The sequence below is a fragment of the Athene cunicularia genome (genome assembly GCF_003259725.1).
Source record: "Athene cunicularia isolate RWA chromosome 2 unlocalized genomic scaffold, athCun1 chr2_part1, whole genome shotgun sequence".
Classification (NCBI taxonomy): Eukaryota; Metazoa; Chordata; class Aves; order Strigiformes; family Strigidae; genus Athene; species Athene cunicularia.
Window position 1 is genome coordinate 9,574,774 of NW_020799095.1, and position 17,352 is coordinate 9,592,125.

Genomic DNA, 17,352 nt, shown 5'->3' on the forward strand with positions numbered 1-17,352 from the left:
TTTTTTTTTTCCTCTCTCAAAATGGCAGTTCTGAGAATCATAAATAAAACAGCACAGTTATTGCAATTTGAGCTTATTCCCAACAAATATAATTTATTAACTAAATAGCTTTCTATGCAGCTTAGCTCTTTCTTCACTAGCTTATTATTTTACATAGACTTGCTTCATGTTGCTAGTCACAACTAAATTGTGCCATCTCAAGCACAATAGGAATAGACATTAATAAATATAGTGAAAATTTCATGTGAAAACAAATAATCTTTAGGCTTCATAGACTATGTGCAAAAAAATAATTTTCTAAACTTTAAAGTTATGAAAGTATTTTGTCTAACATACACACAAAGGTATATGTACTATATGCTCTTATAAGCTTTGTTTATCAGAACACGAGAGCAGAAGCCTCCAGCTCATTAAGCTCCAATGCATTTGGGTACTCAGGGATGCTGGTGAACTTAAGCAGATGAGTAGCACCACTGACACAAGGCAGGACAGACTCCTTTTGGGAGATAAGAAGCACCACTTTATCATGCCATTCCAATTATCTCCAACACTTACAGTAAGCCTCCAGTTATCACATTTCTGTTACACAAATAAACTCTCAATTTATAAAATAGGTCATGGTAAATTTTAAGTCCTGGTCTAAAAACAGCAAGGCAACTGGAGAAATAAAATTGTATGTGATATATGGCGGGTTAACACAGATGACCTCATGGTATTTTTTTACCATAAACCCACCACAATGCTAATGACTGCCTATCTGCATCCCCAGTTTCTGTATTTTAAAAATGAATAGATCATTGCTAACATTTCTCAACAAGAAAAATGTCATAATGAAATATTAAAATTATAAATAGTGTCTCTACAGTTCCCCTCATCATGTTAGGCACATTTTTCTCCTAAGACAAACACTGCTACTCAACAAATCAAGTCACGCATGGTTTGAAAAAATATACATAAAATGAAGAATATGCAGTTGAAGTGTTTGTCTCCTACACATTACTGTGATTCATAGGTTTTATTTATTAAAAAAAAAAATCCCACAGGTGGGATTTTGGACTTTCAGTCATTCTCCTGTGCTCATCTTCTAAGGTCCTAGCAAAATGCTCAAAATTATATGAGCTCCTGATTAAACCAGGAAGTAAATCTGCATGCTTGCAATTAAAGTGTCTGCAAGGGCAGATGCAGATGACAGTAATTCATACTCTAAGAAATGGGCTTGTGTAGCTGGCAGATTAACTGTTCTGTATTCCATTGCTATGAGGTATGGAAACTGTACTGTGAAACAACCATTACTCATTCCCTCGGCTCTAAGCACGTAGGTCTATCAAAGGCAAGCCAGTCTGGAAAGGGCGGGGGGCGAGGGCTGGAAAGAGAAGAGTCTACACGTTTCAGATTAACGCTCCTCTTGAATGCTTTCTTTTATTTCATTTCCCCTAGTTTTTAAATTAGCAAAAACAGTAGACCCAGAAGGGAAATGCGCAAGGGGCAGAAGGAAAGAGGGGAGGGAAAGGGAAAAAGCAAAACCAGCCAAAACTCTCCAACTTGTTCATTAGGGTTTTTGTGTTTGAACATCTGAATGAATCATGTGTCTGTTTTTCATTATTCTCCATATGTGATTGTTCCCTGCTTTCTTCAGTGATTTCTGGTTATTTTGTCATGACTGTGCTTATTTTGGTTTATATATTGTTCTATTACAGGGTGATTGTTACTTCTCTACCTCACTTAACAGTTATGCCACCATCAAAGAGCAATCTGAAAATGAGAGGTTACGTCAAAAGGTTTCCCTAGTGAACTCCCTTGCAGAATATATGGTTACTTTAGATCCAACTGCTTAATTCATACCAGGGGTAAATCCTCAGATAACATTAGCACGACAGGAATGTAGTGGGTATCTTTTTAAAAATCTGTGGAATACTGGAGAATGACTTAAAGTTCATTGCACAGTGTTTTCCTCATTTTTCCAAGAGGAAACCTAACACTTCTTGCTAAGCAGTAACCTATTTTAACAGATCTGCTGTTACATGGGGTATTTAAAATAACTACTTTGCTATATTAACTATTTCCACTTTCAGATCTACTCTATGTCTTGGTCAACACAAAAATGACGCTGAAGTAGATTCTAAAATCTCCAATCATTATGACTTCTATCGTCTCCTTGAATTTAATCTACCCTACTGCATTGGATACATATCATTCATTTAACAAGATATCTGATACTTTTCAGAAGACTGGACAGGAGCAAATAAATTGCCTGGGGTTTTGCTTTTTGGTTGTGGGTTTTTTTGTTGTTTGGTTTGAGTGAGGGGTTTTTTAAAGGAATGGATGTAGGCCCCAGTGTATTAGAGAGACTTTAATATTCCAGAAAAGTCTTAGAGCAACTCGTCGTATAAATCCATTCACAGACCCTCAAATGTAACAGGCCATTAGTATCATGCAGCATGGATTTAGCAAGAATAAATAATGTCTTATCGTGCTTCTGTCTAGAAGTATGTAACTAGTCTTATGGATAGGTAAGTACTACGTATTTCAGTTAAACCTTGGTTTTCTCTCATAACTTGAGCAGATGGGGGAAATACCATCTAGCTAAAACTGCTGTGATGTAGGTGCCAAACCGATTAGCAGATCCAGTTTAAAAAATAATTTCTCAATGGCTCAGTGTTGCACTACCTGGTGTACTGAAAGGGTTTCCTCAAAAGTCTTCCCCACGACCGTTATTATTCACTCTTTTCCAAATTATCTTGTCCAGTGGATTAGAGAAATCATTTATTAACTGTGAAGAGGATACTAAAGAGGTAAGTGCTGCAAGCACTCTGGAGACTTAAGATTTGAGAATAATCTTACCAAATTAAGGAGTAGCTGGGAAAAAAATAGGATAAAATTCAATACAGACAAATGAAGAGTACTAGCCTTAGGAGGAAATACTCAACAGCACAGAGCAGAACACACAATAAGGAATGACTGGCTGGCAGCAGCACTGGAGAAAAGAATAACAGAACCAGGGGCTGCAGAGAGTCTCTTAGCATAAATCAGCACTGTTGTTCTCATGCAACACCCTGTGCCTCAGAAATGTATCTGTATTTTAAATATACATAGTTATTTACATGGATATATCACAAAGAGTCATGATCACAGAGAAGACAATTAAATAACCTCTCCACACTATTAAAAATTGTAAGATTTAGGCCATCTGATATCCCGTACCCGGCTCTAAGGTCTTCAAGTGAGAAGTGAGCTAATTAGAGAGAGACCAGCAAAGTGCAATATAATCAGAAATTTAAAACAAATTTCCTTTAAGCAAAAAGTGAAAGAACCAGTGTTTAGACTAAAGAAAAGATACAGCAGAAGCATAGCAGTGTTCAAACATACATGTTTGCTTCAAAAAGGAAAGGAATAAACTCTTCTGCACGTCCACTGGGGATAAGAAAAGAAGCAATAGGCTTAAACTGCATCAAGGGAGATTTGGGTTAAACATTAGGAAACGCTTCATTATAGTGAGGAGGGGGAGCACTATCACAGATTGCCTGAGGAGTTCGAAGAATCTCCACTGCTGGAGGCTTTTGAGTGAAGGTTACAGAAACACCCCTCAGCTGTGGGTTAGAGCTGATCCTGTCCCAGGGCAGGTCCTGACCTCTTCATGTCTCTTCCACTTCTGATTCCTGGGAAGCGTTTTGGTTTGGGGTTTTTTTGGTTGGTTTTTTGTTTTTTTTTTTGGCAGCCTTACTGAAAAGGAAATTGTACCCAGCGTTTAAAGCAGCTAAACATCTCTTCTTTTTATGCCATGAAGCATACTGTTAATAAATCCAATTATGTTTACGATCTTTTAATGGCACCACTTATGTCATAAAGATCCATCTTTGAAAATAAAAAAAAAAATAAAATCTCTGCCCTACAGTGTAATACTACAGTGTGAAAGCAAACTTTTACTAAATTCCAACTCACTGTTAGATGTCCCCTACTACAATAATCTCAAAGCTAACTACGATATAAAGAACACCAAACCCAGATGCTTTTCTTTCTCAAATTTCTACCATTCATATTCTTTACAACCTTTTCACTTCACATTTTGCATTTCACAAAGAAATCCATTCCATTCCTTGCTTACCACTTGCAATGGGAACAGAAGACAGTTCTGATCACAGAACACCACATTTGTGGAGTGGTTACCAGTCAAACACGCATTTAAAACCAAAACAAGAAGTTAAGAATAATCATCGAGCACTCTTCCCACAGGTGCTCTCCACCAACCTTTAGGCACCCAGATGAAGCATTTACCCTGACAAAACAGTGGTCTCAGACAATCAAGATCAACAGAGACAAATACATCCTCTTTCCCATGGACTTCATCTCATCATTCAACATACAACCTGGTTCTCCACAGATCCTATGCCATTTGCTTGACTTGTACTGCCATTTCAGATGCATAAATTCCAGAAACAAAGATGAAAAAAGGATGGAGTTGACACATGAAAGATCAGAGAACACCTTGGTCGTGTGTATGGTAGCGGGGAGTGAGACAATGATCTACATGTCCCCATCCCCAAAGGAAGGTCTTAGTTGTAGTGTAAGACAGTGAAGAGTGACCCCACGGTAACTCCAACCTACCTGATCACAGACTTTCTATTTCTCATTGCTCAAATCAGCAGCTCATGCCGCTCCAGCTGTCCTAAGCCTAAGCTCCAACTCCTTCCTGTCCCAGAGCCCTATCCTCAAGTACGCCTACCCCAAAGCCTTTCCCATGCCACTGCAGCACTCTTTCTCATTAAACCAGATCAGAGCCCGTTCGATCCGCTCTGCCCCTCTGTGGCCCTGTCATGCTGCAAGTCCCTCTCTCCCTACAGCTCCCCACATTGCAACCTTGCCTCCAAAACTCAAATCTCCTGGCCTCCAGGTGCCAGCAGCAGGCACATGCACCTCCTCCCAGTTTCCAACTGCAGCATTCACCTTTGTGCCCACTCAGCCACCCTGACAGGGCTTTCTGTACTTGGCCCAGCCCATCTTCCCACAAGGATATTTCCTTCACAATACAATCAAAACAAAATAAAAAAACTCCAACACCCCAATCAGTTCTTTTTCCTCACGTAATATAAAGACAGAGCAACATTATCAGAAGTCTGCTGGAACAGTGCTCAAAGGAAAGAAAACACATGTCCAGCAAATGCATGGCAGTACAACATTTGACAATGGCCTGTGGCCAATCGGTTTGGTAGAGTTTCCTAAGATTAGAACTGCAGTCTTCCAGCCTACTTTTCTCTTGAGTGGCTAATGAATGCTGTTGTGGCAGGCAACAGTAAATCCACACACTTCTACAAACTTCCAGAAAAATCACTGGTACAGCTGGCAGAATTTTGCCCCATCGCATAACTTCCTGAAATGGCTTTCTCTGCTGTTTCTCTTCACACCCTATCTGTCCACTTGAAAGATATTCCTGTACTGTAATGCTTTTTCTTTTTACTTATACAGAAATGCTGTTCAGAAAGTGCTTATCATAAGAACCCACTTTAGTAGATCTTATTACTCCAAAAGGATTCTCTATATCACTAGTGTAAAGTTACAGTCATTTTAAAGCAGAGCTTCTCCCCCACAGACTTAATGGCTCTTTAGACTGGTAAATGAATAACAATTCTAGTCCTGAGATACTACTAGACAAGTTGGTCAATATTTATCTAGGCAAATATAGCTATACACACACACAAAACATGCTATAATTCACAAAAAAACCCCATGTTTTCATACATTAGCAGAAAAATTAAGAACATAAAACTGGAAGAGGAATCATTTTTATATCTTGGTATTGCAACTTGTGGATCTATTTGTGTCATAAAGAGTATTTTCTTCTTCAAATAGCGTAGGCCAAGACTTCACAAAAATAGGAAAATTAAACGAGGTTTTGCTTGGGAACCTTTTCCCAAAGGTTTCTCATTTTTATATAGGAAATCAATTTGCATCACTGATGATATCATTCAAATCAGACAGCACTATGTGGTTAGAAGGTAATTTACTTTTCTACTGAAGCAATTTGATACTTGTTCTGATTTGTGATTTTCATTTTGTTTGTTAATGAAAAAAATTAATGAGCAATGTTACTGGAAACACAACTCAAAGCTTTGGCATTATTAAATATGTTTGTAATACACTGTACATTATGTTGATTGCACAGTTGGAGCCAAAGCCTTGGCAGTCAAGCCACCAGTCAATCATTCAAACAGACAATGAACTCACGCGGTAGACGTTTTGCACGTACCTTTGCACTGATTTGTGTTTTTGTCAAGAATTGCCTTTGTGGATACAATTTTCCCATACCTATGGAGAAAACAAGAAGCAGAGATACACGTTATTATATTTTAATAATGCAAATAGTTATTTTTGCACACACATAACACATACACTAGAAAGAGATCTGGTGCTCTTGAAAAATGTTCACCTGATACTCCTGGAGAGGTTCCTTTTGCCATTGCAGTTCAACAAATACCTTTAGGGTTCACCTGAAAAGCACTCATCATTTGTCACACCCTGTCCATCTCTGGGCACTGCGCTGCATTGTCAGCATAAATGCCAGTTATAACAGGGATTTTAAGACATCAGCAGTGGTAAAGATATTTCTTCAGTTAAATTAATTAGGTTTGCTTAAAAATGTGGGGTTTTTTTTATTTTTAGCTGCCAAACAAGGCTTGTTTTAATACAGATGGACCACAGTCCTCCAAGATAAACAAAATACAGGAATAATAGTCGGGTTTTTATATGCATGCACACACAACTGTGCTCATGGTTGCATCCATGTCTGCGCATATAAACTCTAAATTTCTGGTTTGGATCAACAGAAGTTTTGAAGTTTACGTGCACCTCCAAGCTCTTTCCAAGATGAATGTTAATACTTGTTTGAATTTATATCACCCCCCCATAGATAGTATGGCACTGCACTGCAATTTCATAGACTTCTGATAACATGATGAAGAAGGAATTCAGGCAGCTACAACTTGTTGCATTAAACAACTAGACCATAAAATCTGTCTTTACCTCCCAGAGATTAAGACTAAAAATGAAGATTTAATAGTAAGTATCACAAAATCCTGGTAAAAGATCACAGAAGATAGCATTTATGGCTGAATATCGGAGTTTAGGAGAATAAGGAACATAATTTTATTCCTCAAGTCACCGATATATTTTGGTCTCTGCTTCACTGAAGAGAACTTCCTCTAAAATGTCCCTTCCTGAATTAAAAAAAAAAAATATTACTGGTACTCTGATAGATTGGGCTATCATTTGAAAGACTTTTCAATGGAATGTAACTTTTACCATCAATGAATGGCGTATTAATACAAAAGATTATAATAAAATTGTATCTTCTGATGGCAAAGCAACACCCATAGAAAATAACCATAGTTCATCAATTCTAAACCACTGAAATGTATGGCAGGCCAATCTTTATTTGGTTCATCTTCATTAGCAGCAATATAAATTTGGTGTTAGTGACTTTTACTTCAAGTCTAGAATCCAGGACGTGGAAGACCTTGCCGCAATTCCCTTATCTGCCTCAGGAGGAAACCCATGTCTCCTACTATACAGGAAAGGACAGCTAGAGCACTGTACTATGTATTCAAGGTCACACTCTTCTCTGTCCCACCAGTCTATAAACATGCCCAGTAAACAAAAAAACAAACAAACAAACAACAACAAAAAAGCACGCCAGGAAGCCAAAAAGGGAATGTTACCATCACTCAATCACTCACAGGGGAAAAGGGACCCTTGGGTTTCAGTCTGGGACACAGCAACCACTTAAATATCTCATGAAGGGGGAGCAACACCAACAGGAAAGGCTGGGAACAGCCTGCCTAAACATAGTCTTCGGTACCAGCAAAGATGGTTTGAGGCAATTTTGTGCCTGACAAAGTTCTCAGCTGAAGTTTCCACACTTTAAGTGACATGTAACCACTCAGCTTTAGATAAAAACTGCCGTCTCTCCATCTCTCTTTACTCTGTTTTGTGACTGATGCAAAGTGAGACTTTCCATTTCACTGTTTTTCCTTTCCCCAAGAACCCGCAAAAGCATTTGTTTCCATTTGACTTTCATTTTGTGGAGGAAAACCATGCTTTGCTTTGTTTTATTTCAGACTGAAACCAGTCAGAAGGAGGGCAAACTGACCTAAAGGCATTAACAGTTTGTGCAATCTAAGTTGAGCCCCAATTCAGCCATCTTTTAGGAACAACAATAACAAAAAAATCTTACAAGCCTTCCCCCCCCTTCTTTTTTTGCTGGCTCTGACAGAATTTTGTGCTCTGAAGGCAGGCATAATCCATTGTATACCACAACGAGTACATGAGCAAGTAGCTGTGGGTGTATTTTGGCATAGCTGGCTCTACTCCAAACACATATGTAACAGATTTAATGTTAACCATGAGATCACATGCTTTTCTAACCTCTGGTGTTTCCAGAATTGGGGCCTTTACACTCACTTACGTTCCACTTAATTTTATAATTCTTCATGGTAATACCTGAAGTTGACTTTGGCCTCAAAGACATTAGAGCACATATCTTAAGAAGGCAAAGCCAAATTCCCTGCTAGGGTGATTTATGGTTACTCAGTGGGCCAACTTACTCAGCAGGAAATTTGGCCGGTGTGGTGCATCTTTATTTATTTGATTTATTTAGATTTAAAAATCAAATACATGAAAAACATGCCTATCTTGTACAGGGCCTCTAACAGATATATGGAAAAAGAATCCAACAAAAATCAGCGGCTAACCCACAACAACCTCAAATAAAACACAACCCCTACCTAAACTTCCGCCAACAAAAACTAACACCCAGCCTCCATTTGAGTCCAGCCATTCCTAATGAATTGATATGTTGTTTCATCCAAGTCACGTGAGAGCTAAAAGTTAACATTTCTTGCCAGCAGAGACAGGCATTTGTGGTTCCACTGCTTTTATTACAGATTTCCCAGAGTTATTTGCTACATACTGTGATCCTGCAAACACTTAGTTACTCTAGAGATTTTACTCACAGAAGTAATCCCGTTCAGTTCAGAAGAGGTTTCGTCCTGCATGTAAAGTTACGTGCCCACCTTCCCGTTTGCAAAAAGAGACATCAGAGTGGTAAGAGGCATCAGAATAACAAACATTGTTATAGGCAATTAGCCATATGCAGGCGATTTAATCTACCGCTATAAAACTTGAGCGCTACCACAAGAAAGTAATTGGAATTAATTTGGACACTGTTTTCCTAAATATTTCAAGTAATTATTTCACAGTAATCAGAACATCAGTTCTGATGAAGAATGTTAGTTTGTGTGCTGCATGAAATCAGGAAGGTATTTTGTACTTACAAACGTAGTCGTATTTCTTTCTTGCATGTGTGGAGAGTGCTATTAAGCCATGTCTCCTCTCCAAAGTTGCTTGGCTTTCCGGTTTTGTGACCTTTGATTGTGATTTGATTCACCCAGAAGTACCAAAAATATATACTTCAATGAGAATGTCCACAGAAATAAGGATAAAAGTGCATTGCAAGAGCTGGTCCCTTGTTTTCTTATATTTAAATGGAAACTACTGTAAAATTTAACAGCCTACACACCTCTGTTCTACAAACTACTGATATCATTAATATAAAAAATACTACGTATGGTTTGTTTGTCATGAGAAAACATGAGCACTGCTCAATTTCCTCATGAGTTACTGTGCATGGAGGTATTCTTTCAAAGATTTTGAATCAAAAATTCTGGTCACAAAAAGGTAATTGTGGAACTGAGTTCATCTCAATACCTTTTTACCTTCAACATAATAACTGTATCATTAAGGATAACCTACTGCATCACAGTATCCAAGGGAATAGATAATAACGTATCTGTGAGATGGCTACCTCAAGAATGTGTCTACTGAACATCTGAACTGAAATCGCTATTCACAAGTTTTCCATACATACAATGTGTTGTTTTTCACTACGTTCTTCCTGAAGTGTTATTTAAATGCATAGTAAGCACAAATAAAATTGCGTACATGCTTTTTAAAAAATCCTTTTAATCCCTTATATTAAATTATGCTTTTAATGTTTTTGTGTAATAATTTTAATTTAAAACCAGATGATCAGTTGTTTGAAAGAGCTTCCACATCAGGAGCAACTACACAGACCAGGACTTCAGATCATTAAAGAAGGACCCGTGCAGTGAGATGGTGACAAGTTGTCTTCATTTTTTCTCATAATACATACAGACTGCCAAGAAAATGATGTTAAAAACTGCAGAATATGTACTTCCCCAGAACAGAGAATTACTTGTGGAACTCACTGCTACAACCTGCCCTGATGCCCCACAGAGTGAATCTCTACAAAAAACTATCAGACAGTTTCTAGGATGGAGAATATGCCATAAAATTAATAGCAAAGACATTTGTGGCCCTAGAAATCACATACTGATGCAAACTGGAAGAGGATACCAGAGTGGTATCATTGTATGTTGTCCCTGTTTTAGCATCAAGAACCTTCACAGCTGCCAAAACAAATTCCTGTCTGACCCAGCCTAACTGTTCTTACATTCCAAGAGAACATTAGTTTGGGGGCAGAAATTGTGTTTATGTTTGTAAGAACATTAATTTATTTTCTTACAAACAATTTTATTTTCTCTTGTATATATTGGTTTGGGGTAACTGCTCAAGTCATCTTATATCTGTAAATGTCACTTAAAAACACTTCACTTACAAATAGCAGTGTGTGTGTTATTACAATAACACACACCATGTTGCACGGACATTAGGACTAAGGGAAGACTCCACATTGCTGTGCCCAGAGAACCAATCTCCCTGCTCAGTCCTAGCTACAGAGCTATGTCAAAAACCACTCCCAAGAGTCCCATTCCATTGCACCCCACATTTTCTGACTACTCAGCAGACTCATGAAAGATGCAAGCAATGCAGAATAAGCCCTTAACATACATCAAAGTTGCAATATCAATAGATCATTTCAAGAGCTTGCAGGCAGGCGGTCGATCAGCACTTACGCTGCGGACAAAGCTCATCCTGGGAACTTATTTGGTAACTGCTGTTAAAAGGGAGATAGCTCCTGAAGGAAGCACTACAGCTGCAAGTGATACCACTCGAAAGATGCAGGAACCTTACCTACTGTTCGTTTCAATCCCAAACTGACAGAAATTTGCTGTCTCACAGCGCACAAAGGATTCAAGCCATTTCTGCTTCTGCCTGCGGGAAGCTGGGGATGCAGGGAAGGCAAGTGGGCAACCAGGGTTAGAAGGCAAATGAGATTCAGCTGGGGATTATCTCAAGGCAGAGGCGCCACGTGCCACCCACCCCACCGCTGGCAGCCAATACACCAAGGTTGGAAGCAAAGAAGGGATTTCCTGGGAAGCCAGACTAGTCAGGGCCACTCAAAACTTTCCAGATTTTCTATGTTATTATGGAAAACAAAAGCCTCTCAGGATAAGTACATCTTATTCTGTCCTTTAAGACAGCCTTTGGGCTGGCCATCGCTAGTCCTGTAACACGAAATGGCCATAGGGCTGGACAGGACAAGTCTCTCCCCACTCACCCGACTCTGCGCTTACACACACTCTGCCATCCTCATCTACAAGTCAGTAGCACACAGGCATGTACAAAACACAGCTTTTGCCCAATTCTGGGTACTGCCTGTATGTTTTAAACAAACGTAGAACTCAGGATTTAAACTCAAGTAACCGGTGTACAGAATTCTTCCTTGCTTCGTTAAATCAATGGAGTTACCATGCAATTTCCAAGTTCAGAGCTTAATAATTATATCCCCAGCATTAAGATCCACTCAGGGCCTCACGCATTACTCAGAGCACAATTCACCCAGCTAAAAACAATCTGCATTTCTGGGCATTTAGGTAATATATGCTTTTATCTTGGTAACTTTTGTACTGGGATGAATTTGACCAGCAGTAATTGGATTTAGATAAGCAACTCTGAGGCTCTTTCATTCTTGTGAATTAATATATAAATAGCATAACTGGGTTTATGTTGTTTAAAGCAGACTCTATTAGGAAAATCATGGATTTCAAGAGGAAAAACACCCACCACATTGTGAAGGCCTAAAGTACAGAAGGAACTGCTGCTCAGTTTCTTGGAGAGACATTACTCCTATAATACACTGCTACATGAACTTAAAACATCCAAAAACACACAAAAGGAAAATTCACTCAGAAAGAAAACTCTGATTTGCATGATCGTTTCTGGGTATTTCATCTATTGTATGATATTTTTAATGCTTGTATTTTTTCCTCAGAAATACCATACATTACTATTCTATTAAAAACTTTTTAAGATTGAGCTGCTTTGCTGTTGTTTCTCTGTAGATTATTTCTATTTAAAAAAAGAAAAAGAAAAAAGAAAAATTAAGACTAAACTCTTTTATTCACACAAAAATACCACACAAAATTCAGAGCACCTTTTATTTTCATGGACCAGTACATGGCTTGGAAATAAAGCAGGTGGTAGTTGCATGGAACCTATGGTGTACTGGATTAACAAGATCATACTTTCATAAGAGTTTAATATTCAGCTTCTCTGTCTTCTCTACTTACTTCAGTCTGGCTGTCAAGTTTACAAAAATCATTCCTTCACTAAATATAATACAAGTTGTCCAAGTTTCAAAAATACCACAGAAAAAGGGACGGGGCCTCTTAAATCCTTTGGTTGCACATCTAAACCAGCCCTGGACTCTCAGAAGAGCTCTTAAGTCAGTAGTACTGAAATCTGTAAGGGTAGATGTTGCTCAGCAATTTTGATACCCAGACCATGCATTTCTGTTCCTAACAACACAGTTATGGAGTCCAGTGTTAAGCAGAGAGTAATGAATATTGTAGCATCTGTAAGTAGTGAATTTTCAAGATAACAAAAGCTGATGAACCACTGAAAGAATGTATGTGTATTCAATAATATCTTCTGGAACAGATACTTACTACTAAGGGTGTAGTGATTTCACTCATGCACAGACCTATTATTCACCATCACCTCATGCCTTCTGTAAATATATTTTTTAAAAGTATGAGGGGAAAAAAGCTACAAAATCCCATGAAATATCTATATGCACGTCTGTGAACATGATTATTGCTTTAGATAAATAAACCCCAAGATCCTAACATTCTCTTGAATAGCAGTTCCATGTTAGGAGGAAAGACCCTAAAAGGCTATTTCAGATTATTGATCATGCCTTTTACTTTATTCTGCATTTACAGATCATATTCGGAAATCCTGCTTTTCAGGGGAAGATGCAAGCATCATTTATCTCAAATCATAGGACTCTAATACAGCCTTGGGACAGCTGTGTTAGGTCCTTTGGTGCTCTTTTATTGAATATGGAAAACTTGGTAGGTTTATTGAAGTTTTCTTCTTATAAAATTTCAGCAACCTAAGGCAGAGAATACTGTAAATAAACCTCTTAAATGTGTCTAGAAACACCTACAACAAACAATCCCTCTGCTGTTAAAATGATAGCTTTGTTTTCAGTGTTCCTAAAATCTACTGCTATTAAAGCACAGCAATGCATCTCTCCATCTTCACTGAAACAATGGATATATCTCACATTCAAGTTAGAAATGTATTTACAAGACAATGCAGATATTTACCAAGAGAGTCCTATTTCCTATTCAAACTTACCTCCATTCATATAGCTAAACATTGTATGCACATCACCTCTGGAAAAATAGTCCCATATGAAAGTGTACAGGCTCTAGAGACTTATTCTAATTGCTTTCACTACTTGGGAAATTAAGCCAGATAAAACAGAATTTAAAGTAAATTAAATTTAAACAGATCCTAAATTTCTGGAAATAGAAAGAACTAGAACTTTCAGACCTGTAAGTATATCACTTCAGTAATTCAAAGGTAACTTTTCCTATAGCCTTGTTCTTTTCCTTGCAAAATAAAGACATTTTTGTCTGCATGTAAATGAAATTAGGTGGCTTGATCCAACACTTGCAGAAATCAAAGACAGTTTTTTCATCGGCTTCAGTAGGTACAAGCTCAAATCCTATTCACAGCGCTTATAATAAGGCTACAGATTTGTCACACCCTTGATACCCAAGACAGAATAAAATGCCACTTATTAAAGTTGCACTCCCCATAAAAACCTCATGTTCTACAGTGGTTTTCCCCATTTGTTGCAAGTAAGACATTTGACTCTTAGCTGCAGTTCTAATTCTAAACACTGTTTATTCCGAATTAGTGCTATATCTTATATTCATATTATATCTGTATGTTTGAATATTGAAGCTATTTAAGACTATTTAAAACATGATTACATTATTGTATATCATATTTAAATTAAGATTCTGACATTTATATTTTTGCTTTGATAGAAAGCTGTTTTTCCCTCACAGTTCTGCCATGACAAATAACCAGTGTTAATAATTAATTAGCAAAATATTCTACAGTTGCTAAATTAAGTATGGAAAATGAAATTCATGCATAAATTAATAACTATGATTTCAAGCAGAACACTTCAGTCCTTCTTCTGGGCCATCATTAAATCTTCAACTACTAATTATTCCATATTTGCAAGAATTCAGATGTCTTAAAAAAAATAAGATGCAACTTTTGTTTGTAGACACTTAGCAGTGCCAGTACATTTTCTGTATAATGATAGGATGCATTATTTGGAAGACATCTTAGGGATGTGAAATCCTTCACAGAATGAGACGTGGTTTACTGTAGCCTGTCACAAATTATAATGCCAGGCATACCCTAATTTTCAAGTAACAAGAGGGGAAAAAAAAAATAATTAAAATTCCAAACCTATCTTTCCTGCTATAAAGACATTGCTCATCAGCATTGGAAAAAAAATTAAGATCTTCAAATTTGAAGAATCTCCTCTATACAACAATTCAATTATTTCACATATTGTAAAAATACCAACACCCCTCCCATACCATTCCTGTGTGTAGAATTTATTTCCTTTGTATGTTCTATTGCATGCTGTTCTGTCTTGTATCTGATTTCTCATTCAGAGTCTTGCTTACTTACGGGGAATTCATTGTTAAATTACAGTTGGTATGAACCAGCATGCCAGCATACCATGATATTAATCTCTAAAGTATTCAATCATTTAACAATAGCCTCATTATTCAAGGGAACCCTGAGTGTTCAGTTTGTGCAGTTTTTCTGACATTTCACTAAAACAATTTACTCTTAAAATAATACAATGACTGCAACATATTGTAAAATATATGTACACATATATATATATATATACACACATATGTCTCAATCAGATGGTTCCTGTCCATTAATAGCCAAGAAAATAAAAGGAATTAAAGAAAAAAGCAAGAACTTCAGCAACCACCAGGGACCATGAACTCAAACTGATAATTTAAAGCTAAAGCATTTTATAGAGTTCACACAGAGGCCATTTGAATCAAATGTGTGAGTGAGACTTCTTGAGTTCACAGAGCTCCCATTTCACTATTTACAAATTAGAAAAATCCAGGTACTTGGGATGTCTTTGGAAACAATGTAGTTTTGAGAGGAACTGTTTCTTAAAATTTTTACATTGCAAAATATGTATTTCAGGAACTACATCATGGAACTACTTCTTCTTCTTATATATATTTATTTTAATCTTTTATTTCCAGTGCTGGAATGTCACAGTTATGTTCATTTTCCAAAGGCCGAACTTTGACAAAAGTGGTGCAGAGGAGCACATTTTTCTCTGCCTGAAATTTCCAATGAGAAACAAGAGCACAGATTCGTATTTTTATAATTACATGGATAAAAGCTCACACTGCTTAGCTTGGACTGGGACATAATACCTCTGGTTTTGAGTTTCTTTGAATTTTCTTTAACTCCACCAAGTATATTTTTAAAAGCAAGTATTTTTTTTAGTCCATTTATTTGGGCAACTCTATAACATGGACGACAGACTCAGGAGAGGGTATGAAAATGGATTCGATAAGCTATTTGTCCACGATCTTTTTAAATATTCATGCACATGTACAACCTCAGGCATGTAAGAAGCCTAGTTGAAATTAAAGTGGACAATCCATGTTTGTCAAGGTTAAAGTATGTTTGTAGGTTCACAAATCAATGTGCCTGTTTGGTGTGGAAAGTCCTCCCTACAGCCCTGATACAGTAAACAGACTTACATAGGACACACAAGTGAAAGTCTCCAGTCAGTGAGTGCTTTGTTTTCCTCAGCGCAAGGCCTATAACTACTACAGTAATTAGTTTAAAGAGGAGAAAACTGCTCTTGCTGGTAACTCAACATAACTCTCAGACCAGGGTCCAAAAGCAGGTGTTCTCTAAAACCTTCTCTTTATCAACAGTAAAATTTAAACTAGGTGAAGCTCCCCAGCATGAAATACAGAAACATAATTTATTAATTGTGTCTTAATTTTTTTTTTTTAATTTTCAAAATGTTTCAAAAACCTGCAAGTACAGCACTGAGTCACCTGTTACAAAAACACATTTAGAGGTTTAAAAAGATATTAGAGTTGTTGTCTATTGTATGACCAATTCTTCATTATTTATTGTCCAAAGATGGACATAATTGAACATATTACCTTCACTGTGTCAGGATGGAAATATATTTGGAGAAGGAGATCTTATTAAAAACTGTACTTTGGATCACACTCTTGGTTTCCAGAAACCTGGTGGCCTCCTTCTGGGTCCAACGGGTTGTCCCAATTTACACCAACAGAGCAACTGCCTCATTATTTTCTGCGTTTGAGCACTGAAGTTACACTTTAAGGTAAGAGCAAAGGGAAGGGAATATGACATCATTAGCATGACTTGCAGCTCTCTGCTCATCAGTCAGCACTTCTGAGCCTAAGACAAACAAAATCTTAATCAGCCAAAAACTCCTGACTTAGGCTTTGTGCCAACTGCTCTCATCGGACACCTTGGTCATGAGTATCCTACCGAAGAAAAGCCAACATTGGCAATTGCTGTGGTTCAGCTTGCACCCAGAAACAGCCAACGTGGACCAGCAAGGGGTTAGATAAGGCATGGAATTCATTAAATAAATACACTCTTTATATACTTAGTGTCTTTTGTCCTTAAAAGACTTGGTTGGTCCTGCCAAGTAAAGCCCTGGATGGAGAGCTATGAAAAAAGATATGTTATATAGCCCATCCTTTCTGAAATATACATGGGCAGATATGGAAAAAGGAGCAAGAACTTAAATATTTTATGTTTCTGCTGAGAAATTTTACCCCAGGAACAAAAGAGTCACTGAAAAACACAGTGAGGACATCTTGAAATCTGATCAGTAACCCTGGATTTGAAAGCAAACTAGCTTCAGTTGCTTGGGAGCCCTCAAGAATAGAATTTTGAATATTATTGGCTTCAGGTGCCTTCTAATAAACTAATTAAACAAGATGCAATCCTCAAACCATA

General features: G+C 37.4%; 1 protein-coding gene across 1 annotated transcript in view; it reads right to left on the minus strand.

Moving 5' to 3' along the window:
• RBMS3 (RNA binding motif single stranded interacting protein 3) overlaps positions 1 to 17,352 on the minus strand; it is a 593,296-nt gene that overhangs the window by 306,945 nt on the left and 268,999 nt on the right. The window contains 1 exon segment of the mRNA XM_026842748.1: positions 6,242 to 6,300. Coding sequence (XP_026698549.1) covers positions 6,242 to 6,300 — 59 coding nt within the window.